Source organism: Sorex araneus, chromosome 5, assembly GCF_027595985.1.
Source record: "Sorex araneus isolate mSorAra2 chromosome 5, mSorAra2.pri, whole genome shotgun sequence".
Classification (NCBI taxonomy): Eukaryota; Metazoa; Chordata; class Mammalia; order Eulipotyphla; family Soricidae; genus Sorex; species Sorex araneus.
In genome coordinates this window covers 169,457,561-169,476,409 of record NC_073306.1, presented here as the reverse complement: position 1 = coordinate 169,476,409, position 18,849 = coordinate 169,457,561, and the positions used below count along the sequence as shown (strand labels likewise).

Here is an 18,849-nt window from a genome sequence, read left to right as displayed (position 1 = left end):
TTAATTGAAGCACCATGAGATACACAGTTACAAAGTTTTTATGATAGGGTTTAAGTCATAAAACTTTCCAGCCAACACCATCCCTCCACCAGTTCACATCATTTCCCACCACTAATGTACCCCAGTATCCCTCTGCCACCACCTCCCGACTGCCACAGACACGTTTCTCTCCCTCTCTCTCCCGTGCTCGCTCTCTCTCTCTCTCTCTCTCTCTCTCTCTCTCTCTCTCTCTCACACACACACACACACTCTTCTCTCTCTCTCTCTCCTTTTGGACATTATGGTTTTTCTATACAGATACTGAGAGGCCATCATGTTTGGTCCTTTACCCGCTTTCAGCACACATCTCCCATCCAGGGTTAGGTTTATTTAGAGTTGTTTTCTGGCATCCTGATATTTTGGCCATCTGGAAATATTTGTTGGAAATGTTCCTCATGAATCCTTAACTGGTTTGGGAGTGAGACCTCATGTTGCACCAGGTCATTTGGTGAGTTCCTCTGTACGCTGATATGTTCCACTCTCTCCTCCTCTATGCATCATTCTGGAAAGTTGTGTTTTAAATCAAAGCTTATTCCCAAAAATGTTACCAGATGAAGTGCCTAGTTACTGGGAACGGGAAGTACTTCTCTTAAACATGCAAAAACAAAATGAAAACCAGTAATTGTGCAACTGTTTATTGCAGTTACTGACAGGTTACAGTATAATCTTGTAGTTAATATGTGCACAATTGTGTTCTTTTAGAAAGCCGAATAAACCAGGGGCTGGAGTGATAGTATAGCATAGGGTGCTTGCCTTGCATGCTGCTACCCGGGTTCAGTTCCTGGCATCTCTTGAGCACTGTCAGGAATGCTTCCCGAGCACAGAGCCAGGAGTAACCCCTGAGCAAAACCACTTGGTATAGCCCAAAAACAAGACAAAAAATAAATAAAGAGAAAATGGAATGAACCAGAGTACTTCTCAGTATCAGATATTTTGCCTCTCTTCTTTCTGGCCACATAATGATGGCAGAGTGGTAAGATCTACTGGCGTCTCATCAGTAATACTGGGAAAGGTGGTGTTGGATGGCAAAGGTGAGAGTCAGGTGTCAAGTTGTTACCCTAGTGGTAACAGTGGTCTTCCTCATCTTTCATTTCTCTAAACTTGCAGTGTTTGGCGAGATTCTAGTGCTCTTTCAGCATAGTACCACTGGATGGTTTAGCAGACAGGATTCTGAGCACCCAGAAACTAGAGTTTCCTGCTTCTCTGTCCTGGTACCTGGTACCTGGTACCTTTCTCTGGCAGAGTTGATGTGTTTATGCCCTAGGCACATGTGGAAACTTCCATCATAATAGCCACCTTTGGAACAGCTAGAACATTTCTCCCTTCTTGCTGTCAGAACTCTGACTTCCCATTCTTCCTTCTCTAATCCTTCCTAAGGTTAGATGTTGTACATTTTCTATAATTTTTCACTTTAGATAAAATAACTTTGTGGTTTAAATTCTCACTGCTTCTCCCTCCCCCCTCCCACCCTCCCCCTTGAAAATACCCTGTTTTATCACCAGGGAATTGAAAAACGAGTGATTTTCTTGCGGTGGCTTGAAATAAATGCAACTGTTTAGTATATCTTAGACCCAACCTAAAATATGTTTTCACATTTCCTCCTCAGGCGCTCAGGGCTTGGGTCCAGACAGATAGTACAGCAATAAAGGTCCTTTCTTTGCATATGCATCTCTCCCCTCTTCAATTCCTTGCACCATATAGGACCCCCCTAGCACTGTCACGATGGAGCCCCGAGTAAGAGCCAGGAGTTAGCCCCATTGTGTTGCCCAATGTAGCTTTTCAAACAAAAGAAAAAAGATATTATCACTGTTCAGAGCCTAAGATGCTTATTCATTGGATAAAGTAATTTCTCCCTATTACCTGGCAGAGGTTACGATGCTTTACTTAACTCGTGGTCTGGTTGGTTTCTTTGGTGCAAGAAGTGCCGGTTTTTGGGTGGCAATCTGAATTCCATTGAAAAAGTGTCAGCAAATGATTTTTTCTGAAACAGATCAGTTAAAAATTATTTAATCTGCACAACAATATGGCCACAAACATAAAAGCCTGCACAGCTGATATGTGAACTAATGAGTGAGGCTGTGTTTGACTAAAACTTTATAAACAGTGGACCAGATTTGTCTTGGGGACCAGAGAGGAATGTGAAAGATGAAATTAGATAGTTGGCTGTATTTTATACCTGCTTCCTTTCTCTGCTGGCCCTAGGTGGGAAATTATAAGCTGATAGATTGCAAAATAGGGTAAACACTTGCTGTTATTCGGTTAGATATCGGAGTAATAAAAGCCAGGATCCCTCTTCAGAGACCTTCGCACTTACTCTTCTGGATTGCTTTACCACCAGAGAGCAAAAACGGTTTGTACCTTTTTCACTTCAAGTGCTTCCCCTTTCATCTTCTGTGCATTGAGCCCAAAGCACCAAATGTTAAATGATCACTGCCCAACCCGCTCGCCTTCTCATTGCTCTCTGGATTATTTTTCTCTGTGGGGCTCCTACAATAGATGCTTGATTTATTTCATATAGCTTCTTGTGATGAAGTAATCTGTATTGGCTTTTGTTTATTGTGTTATACTCAGCTAGATCATTGCTTGGCATGTGGAAGATGCTTTTAATATTGTTGTTGAATGGATCAGCAAAAAGACCTATAATTAGGGTCTGGAGTGATAGCATAGCGGGTAGGGCATTTGCCTTGCACGCGGCCGACCCAGGTTCGATTCCCAGCATCCCATAAGGTCCCCTGAGCACGCCAGGAGTAATTCCCGAGTGCAAAGCCAGGAGTAACCCCTGAGCAATGCTGGTTGTGACCCAAAAAAGCAAAAGCAAAAAAAGACCTATAATTAAACTTTATTCTAGTTTTTTCTAGAACAGAAAAAATTCATCTTTAAGGTCCTTATAAGAAAAATTGAAACCTTTTGACTTGTTGAAAATCTGCAGGTACTGGTATACGTTAACAGAGTGCTTGGGCTTTTTTTTATAATTATATTTTTCTCTGACAGTCACTTATCATGGATTGTGACAACACCCTTTGCACACTCAGTTCTTCTCTGAGTAGTGCTTGAACGTGCCTTCAGTCATGAGTGACACTAAACAAAGTAATCAAACTAACAATCTGATTTTATTTCACATGATCGTCTTTAAATTGGATTTGCTGGTTCATAAATCAATTCACAGTATGTGAAGACTGCCTAATGTTTAGAAAGAAAATATATAATATAATGCAAGTAGAGAAATTATGAAACATTTCAACTTAAGTTTAAAGTATAGAAAAGTATTTACTACTTGAATTCTTTAATTATAATAACCAGATACTATTGGTTCGACAACTTTATGAAAAAATTTGACGCAACATTGAATTTGACTCTTGTTGCCAGAGTTTGCAACAGATTAAGTAGATAAAAAATATTAATAAGTGGTTCTTACATTGAAAAATTTCACTGTACTTTGAAGATTAAAAAAAATCAGATCTCTGTACTTCTTCCTTAGCTTTAACTAAGCTTTAATATTTTTTCAGTGGATCTGTGTAGATTTGATACAAACAACTAAATGTAATTTATTCCAGTGTTTCACAAATATAAAAAAAATGGACTCTTGAATATTGCTTGAAATAAAACAGCATGGTTGAATGTGCTTTACTCTTTCTAAGAGGTGTAGCTATTGAACTATTAAAGAGGATTTGCAATAAGGAAATCTACTTGACATTTTAAAGTTGTATTTTCTAAAAATATTTGTGTGTTCATCTCTGTGAACCAAGCATACTTACATAAATTGCCATGTATCCTAAGGACTTTCTATTTTACTTGACAAGGTACTTTAGGATTTAGTTTCTTACTCAGCTAAAATTCCCTATTATGAATATTAACGTTTTAAACCGGGAGGTACATTATGAGTCCGGAAGGCAGTGGAGCTGAGCTTGCACAGCTAACTCAGCAACTTGAGGGTCTTAGATATTTAAGAATTTATGAAGGGATACAGATATAAGCAAGATGTTCTTTTATTAAAAAGAAAGAATATACAAGTAAAAACCACACATGCACAGCTTTTGGTACATAAAGGTTCAGAGAGTATAGAAGCACACGAGGTTATGGAGAAATTGAGAAACAGTAATGCAGAGACCTTCGAAATAGAAGCAGCAGTTCAGTTAGCATGTGGAACACAGAAGGCTGTAACTAGTCAGACGGACCACTTTCCTGGCTAGAGTTTGGCAGTGATGGAGATGAGGGATGGAGAGTGGGCCTGCTTGTGGGGGCGGGGGAAGGGTGTATGGAAGCAGCAAGCTCCAACTCTAGGGGCAGGAGACAAAGCAGCCAGTCAGTTTCATGTGCAAGTTGAATAGAAAATTGGGGAAATGAAAAATATGATTGTCAGATACCAAGAAAAGAGCATATCCCAGACCGAGCTTGAGAGTAAGATCTTCCAAAAACCAGTCCCTGGTGAGACATCGGAACTCCTGCCGACATTTCCTTTTGTCAGTGATTTTGAGCCTGTTGCCTGAATCTCCAACTTTACTTTCATAGAACTCTCCCCCATCCTCGAATGCAGGCCATGGCAGTGCCCCGTGCCTGGGTAATGCTCAGTGGTAGGCAGATTCGATCATTAATTTTTTTTGGAGGGGGCACACCCAGTGATGCTCAGGGATTACTCCTGATTCTTCACTCAGGAATTACTCCTGGCGGTGCTTGGGGGACCATATGGGATGCCGGGAATAGAGCCCGGGATTAGCCATGTGCAAGGCAAATGCCCTATCCACTGTATTATCTGTCTTGCCCAGATGCAACCATCGAGAAGCATCTCTTTGACCAGTCATTTCAGTGATGTACCCATGAAGCATTAACGCAATAGTATAATGTTACTCTAATAAAAATAAAATGAAGGATTTTGATAGTCATAAAAGCACAGGATTCAGTGTAAGAAGGTACTAGATGACTTAGTACAATAAACCAACTCTTCCCTTCCTCTCCTTCTGACCCCAAAGGTAGTCATTTTCAATAATTTCAGTAAACTTTTTATACTTACCTTATGTGTCATAATGTCATTGTGCTGATATTCCTGAATTTTCAACATGTTTTTGATTTAAACACCATGACTGGTAAGTCAGTAATTTGACTATGTGCTCTTTTAGTGCCCTTGGCGCCTAAGTGGATTTGACTTAGTGTCCCATCCAGTTGTGTTCTTTTTAAAGACGACACATTGGTTGCCTCTCTCACATTGGTTGATTTGGGGGACATTTTAAAAGCTAGAGCACATAATCTTTTTTTTTAAATAAAAAAATCTCTCATCCCAAGAAATGAAATGAATGGGAGTGCCTCTGCGTGAATACTACATAAAGATTTAACTGTTTGCATATACACTGTTGTTCATTTGAGTTTTTTAAGGTGCACATCTTTTGAGACAACAAAACTGATACCAGGTGGTGAAGCTGTATTTATGACATCTACTTTATACTATCTGCCCTGCTAGAGCTCAGGGGAAGAGTCTATAGGAATCCATTCAGTAATACTGCACAGACCTTATAAATTATTCTTAAAAAAGAAGCTTTTTTTAAAAAAAAGAAATGCTTCCCTCTAGAGCCCTTATAAGAAAAAAAGTAGGATTAAAACCCATGCTAAAATATTTCTAGTGTGCCTCACATTTTTTCTTGCAAAAAAAAAAAATTCTAAAGCACCTTGCAGAATTAAACCCAAGTGTAAGATGTGTTGGCGTCATATGTTATTGCTGCTGAAAGGAAAACCCAGTATGCTTTGCTGTAAAAAATGCTAGACACTGGCAAGAGGGGCATAGCACAGAAACTAGGGCCAGATTGCCTGCATCAAACTTTTAGAGTGACTTTTTACTGGTTGTTTGACTTGTACTAATTCTACCGGACCAGTTGGTGCTTCTTTGCCTTCATTTATAAAATAGGAATAATAATATTCTTTGTCTCACTGAGTGGACTGGATGATTAATTAGCTTTTGTAGATGGCTTTCAGTAGTGACTAAAACAAAGCATAGTATAAGTGCTTGCTCTTTTTATTACCAAGTAATTTCTTTGTCGACTGAGGCATTTAAATATCTGTAGAATAATTATTTCAGATAGAATTTATGTTTTGTAGTAGTAGGGAAATAGACTAGAGTTAAACTTTGTGTTTTTTACTTTGTCTTAATTTTTTTTTTCTGTTTGTGGGCCACACCTGGCTCTGCTCAGGCCTTACTCCTGACTCTTTGCTCAAAGGTCACTTCTTGTGGGCTCTGGGGACCATATGGGGTGCAGGGGATTAAACCTGGGTAGGCCACATGCAAGGCAAATACCCTATCCTTTATACTATCTCTCTGGCCCCTGTTGCTTTTGAATTATGGTTTACAAAGTTGTTCATAATACCATTATTCTGGGTACTCATTGTTTCAAAACCAGTGTGACCGTCCCTCCACCATTGTCCCCAGTTTCCTACCCAGCCCCCAAGCCTGTCCTTTGAGCAGGCACAAAATTTTATATTGCTTGTTACGATGAAATGGCAAATGGAATTATCAAAAGATAGTTCCATAAAAGAAAACTGCAAAAATGGCTACATCTCACAATGGTGTATTAAAGTCATAATCTAAGGATTTATTGAGCAATTTGTTGCTCTTGGAGCCTTCTGTGTTGTTTATTTCATTTATTGAGCTTCATTGGCTTTTTCCACTTTCCCATCTAATTTGCCTTTCTCCTATTGGACTGTCTCTATCTTAGAATTTGGAGGTGCTTGCATGGCCTCATACATGCTCCAGGAGCAGTGAACTGGGGTGATTCTTGGGCTTGCAGCTCTGGAGATCAGAGGTGAAGCCGTGCAGCTGGGGCATGTATAAGTCTGTGGGGGGGGTGTGGCTGCTGGGTGGTCCAGGCGTATAGGGAGGGGGGTTGTGGAGGGAGGCTGCCAGAGTTTTTTGCCCGAAGACCAGTATACCTGGAAATTTCAGTGGCTTGGTGCCTCTTCCAAGATTAGTTGTGGAGTGTTGAGCTAGGTGCTACCCCTCTCCTAAAACTTGTTTTTAGCACTTAAATTAATTTTTTGAAGAAATTTAAGTGAAAGACATAGTTGATATCAAAGAAAACTTTAAAAGTACTTGAGCAGTCTCTAATTGTGAGTGGCAGACTTTTAGATTAGTTACCTTATGTCTTTTGTGAAAACATGAGGATATTTAACCCTTGCATAGAAGAAATGAATCTTAAAAAATTAGTACCCACCAGTACTGATTAATTTAAACAGTACACAACCTTTGGAAATACTGTTCTTCTCAATCCTCCATTTAAGTAAGTAATTAGTTGAAAGTTTGCTAGACGAGATCTGTCACGAGGACAGGTCATGTTAACATGGAGAAAATAGCTGATTGCTGATACATTTTATGAGCAAAATTGTGTTTATATCAACTTGATTTTATAAATGCCTTACATTGGGGACTGAAGATATAGTTTATTGGGTAAGGTGCTTGCCTTGCCTGCAGCTGACCTGGGTTCAATCCCCAGCACCCTGGCTAAGCCCCTAAGCCCCTCTAAGAGTGATCCTGAGTGCAGAGCCAGAAGTTCATCTTGAGTACAGCAGCGTATAATCCAAAAACAAATGTATATATACGCATATACATAAATCTTAAAATTAATTTTTTTATGTTTAAATAGGAATTATATAGTTTGCTGTAGGTTGACTTTAGGTTGACCTTGCAACCACTCACTACTTTCGGGCTGGAGCAATAGCACAGTGGGTAGGGCGTTTGCCTTGCACGCAGCCGACCCGGGTTTGATTCCTTCACCCCTCTCGGAGAGCCTGGCAAGCTACTGAGAGTATCACGCCCACATGGCAGAGCCTGGCAAGCTACCCGTGGCATATTCGATATACCAAAAATAGTAACAAGTTTCACCATGGAGACGTTACTGGTGCCCATTCGAGCAAATCGGTGAGCAACAGGATGACAATGATACAGTGAAATAGGAATTAGCCAGGATATCCAGTTAAATATATCTGTATATGTTATTTTGCTTTCTCCCATACCTTTCTTTGGTTTTATGTTATAATTAGTATTGTATTAGCTTTAGGTGAGTACCATAATGCTTCAACACTCGGATTTCAATGCTCATAATATTCGAAGCTATTACCATTACATAATCTAGGAAACATTTTTCAGTATATAGTGTTAACATTTTTTGGTATGAATTTTGTTTTTGTGAGGGCACATCTCCTGGGCACTATGGAAGGTTCCCCTGTTGCCACTCCTGGTGAGACTAGGTTGACTGTGTAGCTGGGTAGTCTAATGCTCGGGCCATGCAAAGTGGTGCTCATCAGACTCAGCAGTGCTGGGAGATGCCTGAGCCAACCTGTGGTGTTCCAGACTCCAAGAATACACATATGTGGCAGTGCGTGGGAGCACATGCTGTGCTGGAGGTTAGACTCGGGACCGTGTGCACTTCAGGTTTGTACTGGAGCTCCTTAGAGAACTTTGGGAAAAATTTTAGATGTTTAGTGCTTTCAAGCTACACAATATAGTTGATGTTGTTCTGGGGTCACATCTGGCAGACCTCGTGTGTGTCTTCTGGCTCTGTGCTCAGATATCACCCCTGGCAGGCCTTGGGGGACTGCTTGTGGGGTCAGGGATTAAACCTGGGTTGGCTGCACACAAGGCATGCTCTCTGTGTGCTGTGTTGTTTTTGCTGTACTGGAGTGAGTGACTTGTAAAACTGTGATCTCAAGGACAAGGAACCGGTCATGTCAGCATTCTAAGTAGAGAAAATGGCATGTGAGAATGCAGTGGGGTAACAGAGTCTAAAAAAAGCAGGAAGCCAGAGGAAGTACTGTCCCCAGCGTAGGGAACTGCAGATTCTAAAGTTCAAGGGTGGAATGGATGATAGTGGAAATCCTTTTAATGGTAGAACTGCAAAGTTGTTTTCTTCAGCTGCAGAATTGTTTTTCTAGCTGCTACAGCGTAGAGTCTCTCAGTCTGTGTCATTGTGGGCTGGAATTTGTCACATTTTTATCTCTATCTCGGTGATGATTGGATTTAATAATCATTAAAATAGTTTATTAAAATAGGCGAACCCATTTCATGGGTCACTGGTAGTTGGAAGAATTGAAGTGGTTGAGTGAGGAGCTGAGACTGCCAGAGACGAACCTTTGCCGGACCTTTCATCAGAGACTGAAAGGACCCTTGTGCTGGTTGGATGGGACGTCTTCCCCGTGCTGTCCTCCCACCCTCTATCCAATTCTCAGTTTTCTGCGAACCTCAATATTACGTTTCTGGTTGATGTTTTAGAACCCAAGCTGTCTATCCAGATAGCAGTAGGACTCTGAGAAAACGTTAAGCTCAATTAAGCCCAAGTATGATCAGAGAGGTTTTCAGTGAGGCATATGGAAGTAGAGTGTAGCTCCTTTTCCGTTAATCCCCGGCCAGATGTAGAAATGAAATTTAAGTCTGAGTTTTCGAAAGTCTTCCTTGCTTTCATCCATCATTCCTGTAAAAGAATAGTGGTTATGTAAGAGATGGTTATTTGAGGTTTATTGGTCTGCCTGTCATCTTGGCCACAGAAAGGAACTGCACTTAGCTTTGTCACCATTTATTCAGCAGATCTCCTCCTCCTCCTTTGCTTCATCCTTCTCTTCTGACAGATTGGAGCATTCTTAAGACTTTTGTCCCTGTAAAAAGTAGGGGCTAGTGTGGCATTAAGTAGGGCTAGTATGACACAATCTTATACAATCAGAGATTGTGTCAAGTGTTGTGAGGAAAGTAGAGGGTGCTTTACGAAGGAATAATTTTGTTATCAGCATTGGATTAGCTCTTCAGGGAAGGAATGTCTGTAGGTGATTTAGATGGCATTCCAAAAGAGAAGTATTGCTCAAAGGGATTTGAGGGTGATAAAAGGTCCTAAACCCTCTAAACCTCCTCAGATGATTTTAATTACAGGACCGACTATAAGCCATACTAATGAGCTATATGATTATGTATGCAATACTGTCACAAAGGTGAGAACCCCTCCCTGCCCCGCACACTCCACAAAACCTTTTTAATAATTTTTGCCACCACCAGTGGTGGTCCTGGGCTGCTCCTGGCTCTGTGGTCAGAGGTTGCTTCTGACAGTGCTCTGGGAACCATAAGGTGTTGGGGACTAAATCTGAGTCCCCTGTATAGAGAGCATTCACTCCTTTTACCTAGCTCATGCACCCCTTCAAATCTTGATGCACAAAATTTTGTTGTATGGGAAGTTGTGACTTAACCTGCTGTAAGTGTGACAGAGGTCAAGCTGTGTGTGTACACGTTATAATTATTCTTTGCTTAATATATATATAATATATATGATATATATTTTAGTATATATCCTACATATGCACGGCAGAGCCTGACAAGCTTCCCGTGGCGTATTGAATATACCGAAAACAGTAACAATGATGGGTCTCATTCTATGACCCTGAAAGAGCCTCCAATGCAGCACCGCTGGAAAAGACAAGTAAGAGAGGCTGCTAAAATCTCGGGGCTAAGACGATTGGAGATGTTACTGCTACCTGCTTGAGCAAATCGATGAACAATGGGATGACAGTGATACAGTGATATATATGAATATATATATATATATTTACCATTTATTTCTGATTGTGAGAGACCTCCGTGTCAGTTAAAGAGTGAAAACTAGACATCTGCAGCAGTTGACTGTTGAAAATTTCAAGGAACACGTTTATGTTATCGACCAGAAGATAGAAGTAGATGGAAAAAATAAGATAGAAAAGGGGCTGGGTAATTAGTTTTGGTTTCACCATTGATGGTTTGTATGTGTTCATACTAGTCCATGCTTAATTCTATGTTAATGGATCTACTTCGACTACTACTACCTCTGCTGATATGCTTCGACTCTTACCTTGCTAAAATTTGCTCCAGCTTTGTGACGAAATTGACAGTATGGATGTAGGGTGATTAACTGTATTTCACTTGAGTAATCATGTGGGCTGCTCAGGAAGCAGCTGGAAGACAAGTTCTTCGTACTTCCCCAACTTTTTTTTCTGTCTTTAAATCTTTTGAGAAACCACAGACAGAGAACGTTGTACCAATTCCTTAAATGTGTCATGAAACTACGCAAGAAGAAGGTAGATAGGATTCTTTATAAACTCTTTTAAAATGAGAAGTAAGTTTCAGTGTATTATGTGTTAAAGATTAAGAGTAATATTAAAGTGAAACAGCTGTGTAGAAGATCAGATATTCAAAATCTTTAGGATGGTCTGATTTCAGGGAAGGAGGGGAGTGAAAGAAAATAAGAAGTCCAAGTAGAAATGTTTCTTCAATTTTACATAGTCAGAATTTTTTTCTTTTTTAAACTGAACTATAAATCTGGTGGCATTAATTTTACATTGTTTCATAACCATTTTAAGCTCGATTTAGTTTTTGTGATTCTTTCTTAAAAACAAGTATTTATGGTTATATGTATGCATACATGCCAGCACTTAGGAGTGCCCAGAGACCCTGCGCTATACCCCGCACTAGCTCGTCCCGCGGGCATAGGATGCTCAAACCAGAGGCCTTTGGGGCTGTCAGAGCTGTGCCTGACATCAGACCTGGCAGTCCTGGGGGCCTGGTGGTCCTTCTGGGCTTAAGGACAGGGCTGTATTATCAGGGACTGAGCTCAGGGTTTTGCACTGTGAAGCACGTGCTCTGTCCCTTGAACTATCTCCCCAGCCTCTAAGCTGTAATGTTTTAATAATAAACTGTAATGTTAAATAGTAACCATTATTTAATAAATCATTATAGTATTATAATTACCCTTTCATCTTATTTGTTCAAAATTAATAATAATGTATATAAATTCAGTTGACAGCTTTGTTATATTAATAAAATGCTACCCATGTACCAAAGCAAGACTAAAGGTAAAACAAGAGAAGTTTTAAGAGCTTTCCACATGGACTGAAAGGTTTTGTTTTGTCTTCATTATGGGGTCAGCTCACGAAAGAAGATGACTTCATTGGTAGCATTTGTTGGCCACACTGGAGATTCTACTCAAACTTTCAAATCTGGGTTTCTCTGTTTAACAGTGTCAGTTTTAGAAAACAATGAAACGATTAGAAATATTGTTTATAAAAAAAAGAAATATTGTTTATGTCTTTCTTTGTACCATTGCCAAACTGTTATCATAGCCTAGCCTATTGTTTTCTGCACTGTTTAATCAAACTGGAAATATACTCAAAAGTTATTGCAGATATGTGTAAATCTAAGTTCGTGGTAGTTAAATGTAAAATAATTTTATGTTTTCCAGAAAACGCATGTTTCAGAAGAGATGGGTGAAATTTGACGGCCTTAGCATTTCCTATTACAATAATGAGAAGGTAAATACATTTTATAGTTTTCAGAGATTGCTTTCTAGATAATTGTACTTCAGTGGCTAAGCAGTCAATCTGGCTTGTCAAGTGTCAGATTTGGACTATCTAGAAGAAAAGAATGAAGGTAGCAATGAGCAAACCTTCTCAGAACTTTAGTTTCCCTTGAAATACAAAGTTGCTTTTTTAAAAACTCGAATATTTTGCAATGATTTGTGGAGTGTCTTCTAACTACTGTTGTCAGCAGTGTACAGATGAGAGAAGTTTCCTGTATCCTAGAGTGCAGAGTGAACACATGTACGGGGAATATTGCAGCCTATTTGCAGCGAGCAGAAATACTGTGTGCTCTGGAAGTAGTTCTGTGGAAATCAAGTGGTGCTTCTTTCATCAAGTTTCATTTGCCAGGAATTTGAGGAGATCAGGATGTTTGTACAATGAAAATTTAGAGAGATCAGGACCTGTTTACAGAGAGAATAGTGGGATGCCAAGGATGAAAGAATGGATCATGAATTGGCACAATCAAGTACTTTTCTGTGATTGGGGACATGAATATGTGATGGAGACTCCTGGGAGATGCAGTTGAGTAGGTTCTTTCAAGTTTGAATTTACTGAAAATCTTGACTCTTCTATGAAAATGGTTACAATGTACAGAAAATCCTCTTGAGGGCCACATATGCTTTGAAACTGTCTAGAATGACTCCAGGTGCTCTGTCAATGTTCTTCTATTCAAAGTGGCCAGTAGTTTACTTGCTCTCAACAGCGTTCTAACAGAAGGACATTGAGTGAAGTAATAATATTCAAGAACTTGTCATATTGACTAAACAGCTTAATCTCAGTGAGACTTTCTGCTTAGATGTAGTCTCAAATATTTAGAAATACATCTGTAAATGTTATTTACTACTATTCCAGTATATGAATAACAGCAAAAAATATTTGCAGATTCTGAGTAGTTTAATAAAAACTTAAGATAGTAACAATTATCAATACTAGTGTATAATCTTCTGTCTCTCTGAAAGTTTCCATAATAAAAAGTAAGACTGGGGGCTGGAGCGATAGCACAGCGGGTAGGGAGTTTGCCTTGCATGCAACCGACCCTCCCTGGTTCGATTCCCAGCATCTCATATGGTCCCCTGAGCATGGCAGGAGTGATTCCTGAGTGCATGAGCCAGGAGTAACGCCTGTGCATCACCGGGTGTGACTTAAAAACAAACAAACAAAAAAGTAAGACTGCTAATAGCTGTCATATTTTCATTAATTTTAATTAGGTAATTTCATAGTCTTAATTGAAAACCTACTATTTTGACATTTAACTAGTCTTTTAATCTAACGTTTTCTAATTTTTTAGAGATTACCACTGCCTAGTGATATTTGTGACTTAAATAAAGGTTTAAATCCCCGTTTACATATTGGTTTATTGCTGCTGCAGGAGAAAAGCATATATACATATATATGTTTTTGTACAGAAAGCAGCAAGCATCATAGCAGAAGACTTTGCATGCTACTGTCTCCCAAGAACACTAGGAAATTTATGGAGTGTTGCTTTTTATTTTGCAATTGTCAGTTGGGGCTGGGAAAACTTTCTTCTCCTACGGGCTATTTGAACATATATCAGGAGCCATATAGTACAGCACAAAGACTGTGGACAGTTTGATAAGAAGTATATATGTCATTATTCCATTGAGCACCAGGTCAGAACATCATTTTGGGGCCCTTACATGACCCATGGGCCAGGAATACTTCATCCCTTGTCTAGCTAGATACAAGTGAAAAACATAGGCTTACTAGGTGGTAGGCTGATTTTTTTTAAAGATGGTTTCTGCTTCAGCTGCTATTTGTTGTTCGTACTTATGGACTGTTGAGATAATTTCTCTGCAGGGGTCTATACAGTATAGTCTCTTTGGTAGACTCTCACCCTGGATTTCTTTAACACCTCTGCTCCTGTCTAATTTGAAATGAGGAAGAAAACTCCTTTGTTGTTGTTTGTTTTGTTTTTGGTTCACAACCAGCAGTGTTCAGGACTTAGTCCTGATTTTCCACTCAGGAGATCACTCCTGGTGGTGCTTGAAGGACCAGATGGGATATTTAGCATCAAATCCAGGTTGGCCGCATGGAAGGCTAGGGAATTATCTGCCATACTATCTCTCTGGCCCAGAAAGATTTTTGAGGGGGGTGGGCATATTTGGGTCATGCTCAGGAGTAACTCCTGGCTCTGGTGGTACTTTGGGGGCTCATATGGGGTGTCAGCAATCAAACTGGGTTGGCTGCTTGCAAGGCAAATACACAAACCCACTCTAGTATTGCTCCAGATCCCAAAATACTTTATTGTGATTTGGGGGCACAATTGGTGACTCTCAGGGCTCTGAACTCTTCACTCCTGGCTCTGCACTCTGGAGTTACTCCTGGTGGTGCTCAGGGGAATGTAACTGGTACCGGGTATCAAGCCCAGGTCAGCTGTGTGCAAGGCAAGCACCCTACCTGCTGTATTACTGTTCTGGCCCCCAGAAATGAGGAAGAAAACTCTCCGGGCCTGAGAAAGTCTTCTTTGTCATATTGGCGACAGTACAGTCACGTCCATTTTGAAGTCAGAATTTCTGTTATTTGCATCCAATAGGGCTTTTTTTCTCATATTCTACCCCTTAAAATATCACGTCAACTCTAGTAAGGCGTTAAGTGTCCATTGCACTCTTAGTTATTGATACAGAAAATGAATGGATAAAGCCACTGTTTAAAAGTGAGATTGAGAAGTTTATATTAAAATGGAGTTACAGTAAATCCTTTAAGCTAAGTGGCATTTTAAACAAATTCAAATTGTTCCCTGCATTATTGCTTTGTTTTTTTATTTTGAGGCAACACCCAGCAGTGCTCAGGGTTTACTCTTTGGCCTTTGCTCAGGAGTCACTCCTGGTGGTGCTCTGGGGTCCTCATAGTGTGTGGTGGTGATCAGAACAGTGTCGGCCGCAGGCAAGGCAGGTGCCCTGCCCACTGTACTGTCATCTGGACTCCGTTACCTGCAGATGCTTGTTTCCATCCCAACAAAAAAGTAAAACTCTGCGATGGATATTTCCTAAGAAGGAGACAGAAGTTTGCTGCTTTGAGCCTTTTGGCGAGAGAGATTGGTGGACTTCTCAGAGATGTCCAGACCTAGGACAGAAAGCTTGGGTGTGGCATGGTACCATCTGAGCGGCTGTGCAGGGTTTATGGTCACACGCAGAGCTGCAGTGGGCTTTTCACTGTCCAGTTGTGCACTCGGGAGTGTTTGGGTTGGCTTCCAGGAGGCAGTAAGTAGAGGTGCCTGTTTCCCTTGATTCCTCCTCCTTTCTTCAGTGTGGCTCAATCACTTCTCTGCAAGGACTTTTCATTGTGTGACTGAAAATGGCATCATCCCAGTAGCTTTGGTATCTTTTCACCTGCCAAGAAATCTAAATCACCCCTGTTCTCAATTCTGTGGGCAGAATTTCCCCGTACTCCTTGCATTGTCTGAAAGTGGTAGATAAATGACAAACTTGACCTAGATATCTGTGCATTACAGGCTCAAGGGATACTTTGCAATTTCTTTCCGTAAGGAAAATTTTACAAGGTGAAAAATGCAGTTAGTTTAAAACTGTTGTCAATGAGGTTCTTTTTTTTTTTTAAATTTCTACCCTATATTTTCTTTTTTGTGTATTGTTAGAAATATAAAATCGGGGCTGGAGCGATAGCACAGCAGATAGGGCGCTTGCCTTGCACGCAGCTGACCTGGGTTTGATTCCCAACAGCCCATATGGTCCCCCGAGCACCACCAGGAGTAGTTCCTGAGTGCAGAGCCAGGAGTAACCCCTATGCACTGCTGGGTGTGACCCAAAAAGAAAAAAAAAAGAACTATAAAATCAACTCAATCATGTGAAAATTCTGAAATTTATCTTGGGGATCTCATAATGCAGGAGTCATTAGAGAAACTACAGTTTCCTGAAGTGACATAGTATTTAACTTCGTAAATACATGTTGATCACTCTGGGCAATTTTTATGGATTTATTTTCTGCAAATACTCATGTAAGACAATAGTATAGGTGTGTAAGTAATTTTTTTAAAGGGATTCAGGATATGTAGGAGGATATGCAGTACTTTAGAATTCCTCCTGGAGAGACGGCACAGCAGGTAGGTGCTGGCCTTACATTCCGCCAACCCAGGCTCCATCCCCAGCACCAGCTGTGCCCGCCAGGAATCATCCCTGAGCACAGAGCCAGCAGTAAGCCCTGAGCACCACTGGGTGTGGCCCCAAACCAACAGCAGTATAAATTAAACAATATGAGTTAAACAAATAAAATTCATGCTTTTTCTGTAATGTTGCTTAATGTTTCAGAACTGAAAAAATTATTAAAATATTTTACTCAATAGATAATCTATGACAGTTTTTAATAATTTTTTTAAATTCTTTGACAAAGTGAAATGCAAGAACGAACCTCCTAGGGTGAAAATACAAATAATTTTTGTAAAGCGTCAGTACTTTTGGTCATTCTGGAATTTTCACACAGGGTCACTGATGCCCTGGATGTCCCCTAACATCATTAAAGATGCTGAACCCCCTCCCATTTATTAAGTCGGTTAAAAACAAGATACTCTGTCTTACCTCACAATTTCTTGAGTAGTTAGTAGTGCAGTTGCTTTACATTATTGGGCATCCTCTGTGACGTCCGCAGTGTCTTACCCATATTTAGGGACCATTGTCAGTGCTGTCTGGGTACATGCTGGGGAGATTGCACGTGCCCGTTCTAGTATTTTTTCCTGCATGATTTTGCTCTCCTATCAGTGCCTACATAGCCATTTCTTCCCACCCAAATCACGTTAAATGTCAAAAAATTTCTTGATGCCTCTTTTTTGAATCTTTCCTTTATTTTCTCCACCATGACTTTTGAACAATAATACACCAGAATGGTTAGAAGACAGAGCAGGAATGGATTATCAAGAGTATAAAAGTATATACCAGAAGTTCCTAAACTTACTTGTTCTACTGCTTCCTTTCTAAGAAAAAAAAATTATTCAGATCTTCCTGGAAATCTACTTTCATTAAGTCACCAAATAGAAACTCTCCCTCCTCCAGTTGTACCTCAGCTGCTACTGGCCTCACCGCACCTCCCTCACTGGATCATTCCAGTATCTCTCCTCTCCTCCCGTGGCACGGGGCAGTGTCACCTACTTTGAGAAACACTAGCATAGACCAGGACTTCTTAAACATTTCACACTTGCAAGCTGTTTCTGACCGAGAAACTTTGTAATACAGAGTTTTTACGACTCCTACATTCTGCAGTCACAACCCATTGTATAAGAAACTTGACTAATGGATAGGCTTGTAGAATTGTTAAAAATTGATTTAGGAACCATCAAGTGCGCAGTTAGAATTTAGCAAAATTGTGAATAATTGGAAATAGAATATACTCAGGAAATATTTATACAACACTGATTATGTGAAAAGTGATGAGGAAAACCAGCCCTGGTCCCATACATGCCCAGCCTGTGTCTTTGTTGCCTTGTCACATCCCCTGTGGTCGTTGTTATTTGTGTTTTTTTCCTTCTTACATGAGTTATGCATGGGCAGAGCCTGGCAAGCTCCCCGTGGCATATTCGATATGCCAGAAACAGTAAGGATAGGTCTCATTCCCCTGACCCTGAAAGAACCTCTAATCGTTGGGAAAGACGAGTAAGGAGAGGCTGCTAAACTCTCAGGGCCGGGAGGAATAGAGATGTTACTGGTGCCTGCTCGAGTAAATTGACAAACAACGGGATGACAGTGTTACAGTGATAGTAATGAGGAAAATAGATGTATTTCAGTAGGTTGTATACGAATGAGGCAGTCTACTGGAGAGACTCTAATAGGCGAAGGATTGCCTAGTAAATATAAAATAATCATTTAAGTCTAGATAATAATTGCACGGAGGAAAAGTATAGTCTGTGGTTAAACTGTTGACGCCTGCATGTACCACAAATACAGTGACTCACATTTCATGACCACAACCCATACTGTTGGCATCTACATATGAGAGGAGGGTTCTCTTCCTGGTGAAGATCAGGGATGGAGAAGAGGCTGGTCAGAAATGGGAAGAATGTAGAGGCAGTGACTTTGAGAAGAACAGTGTGAACTGTGCATCTTAGCAGAATCGGCACTGTGTGGATGAGCTCGTCTATACAGAGCCACAGGGGACTCAGGAACCTTCAAGAAGACAGATGTGGATAGAAGCAGCAAGTTGACACTGGAGCTGTAGAGCGTATTCTAAGTTTGAGGAGCTAAACCACATCATATGTCAAAAATTAATTTCAAACTAGCTAAGCAACATTTTATTAGACTGATATGTAAGCAGGAGGGTGAATTTTTAAGATGCAATTAAATTGTAAAAGTTTGATGGGATAAGTCCATGCACAGTTCAGTGGTTATATATAGTAGAGCCGCCTTAAGTGGATAACGGAAGAAGGGAGAGACTTTATAATTCTTAGTATGGACTTGATAAGAAGTCATCTTTTTTTATTTAGGTAGAACATAAATAAATGTG

At 40.2% G+C, this 18,849-nt stretch overlaps 1 protein-coding gene across 2 annotated transcripts in view; it reads left to right on the top strand.

The window, feature by feature from the left end:
* Positions 1–18,849, top strand: part of ARAP2 (ArfGAP with RhoGAP domain, ankyrin repeat and PH domain 2) — a 193,079-nt gene that overhangs the window by 44,579 nt on the left and 129,651 nt on the right. For both annotated transcript variants that reach the window (XM_055138467.1, XM_055138468.1), the window contains exon 7: positions 12,267–12,336. In XM_055138467.1, the coding sequence (XP_054994442.1) occupies positions 12,267–12,336 (70 nt within the window). The remainder of the gene's footprint in view (positions 1–12,266; positions 12,337–18,849) is intronic.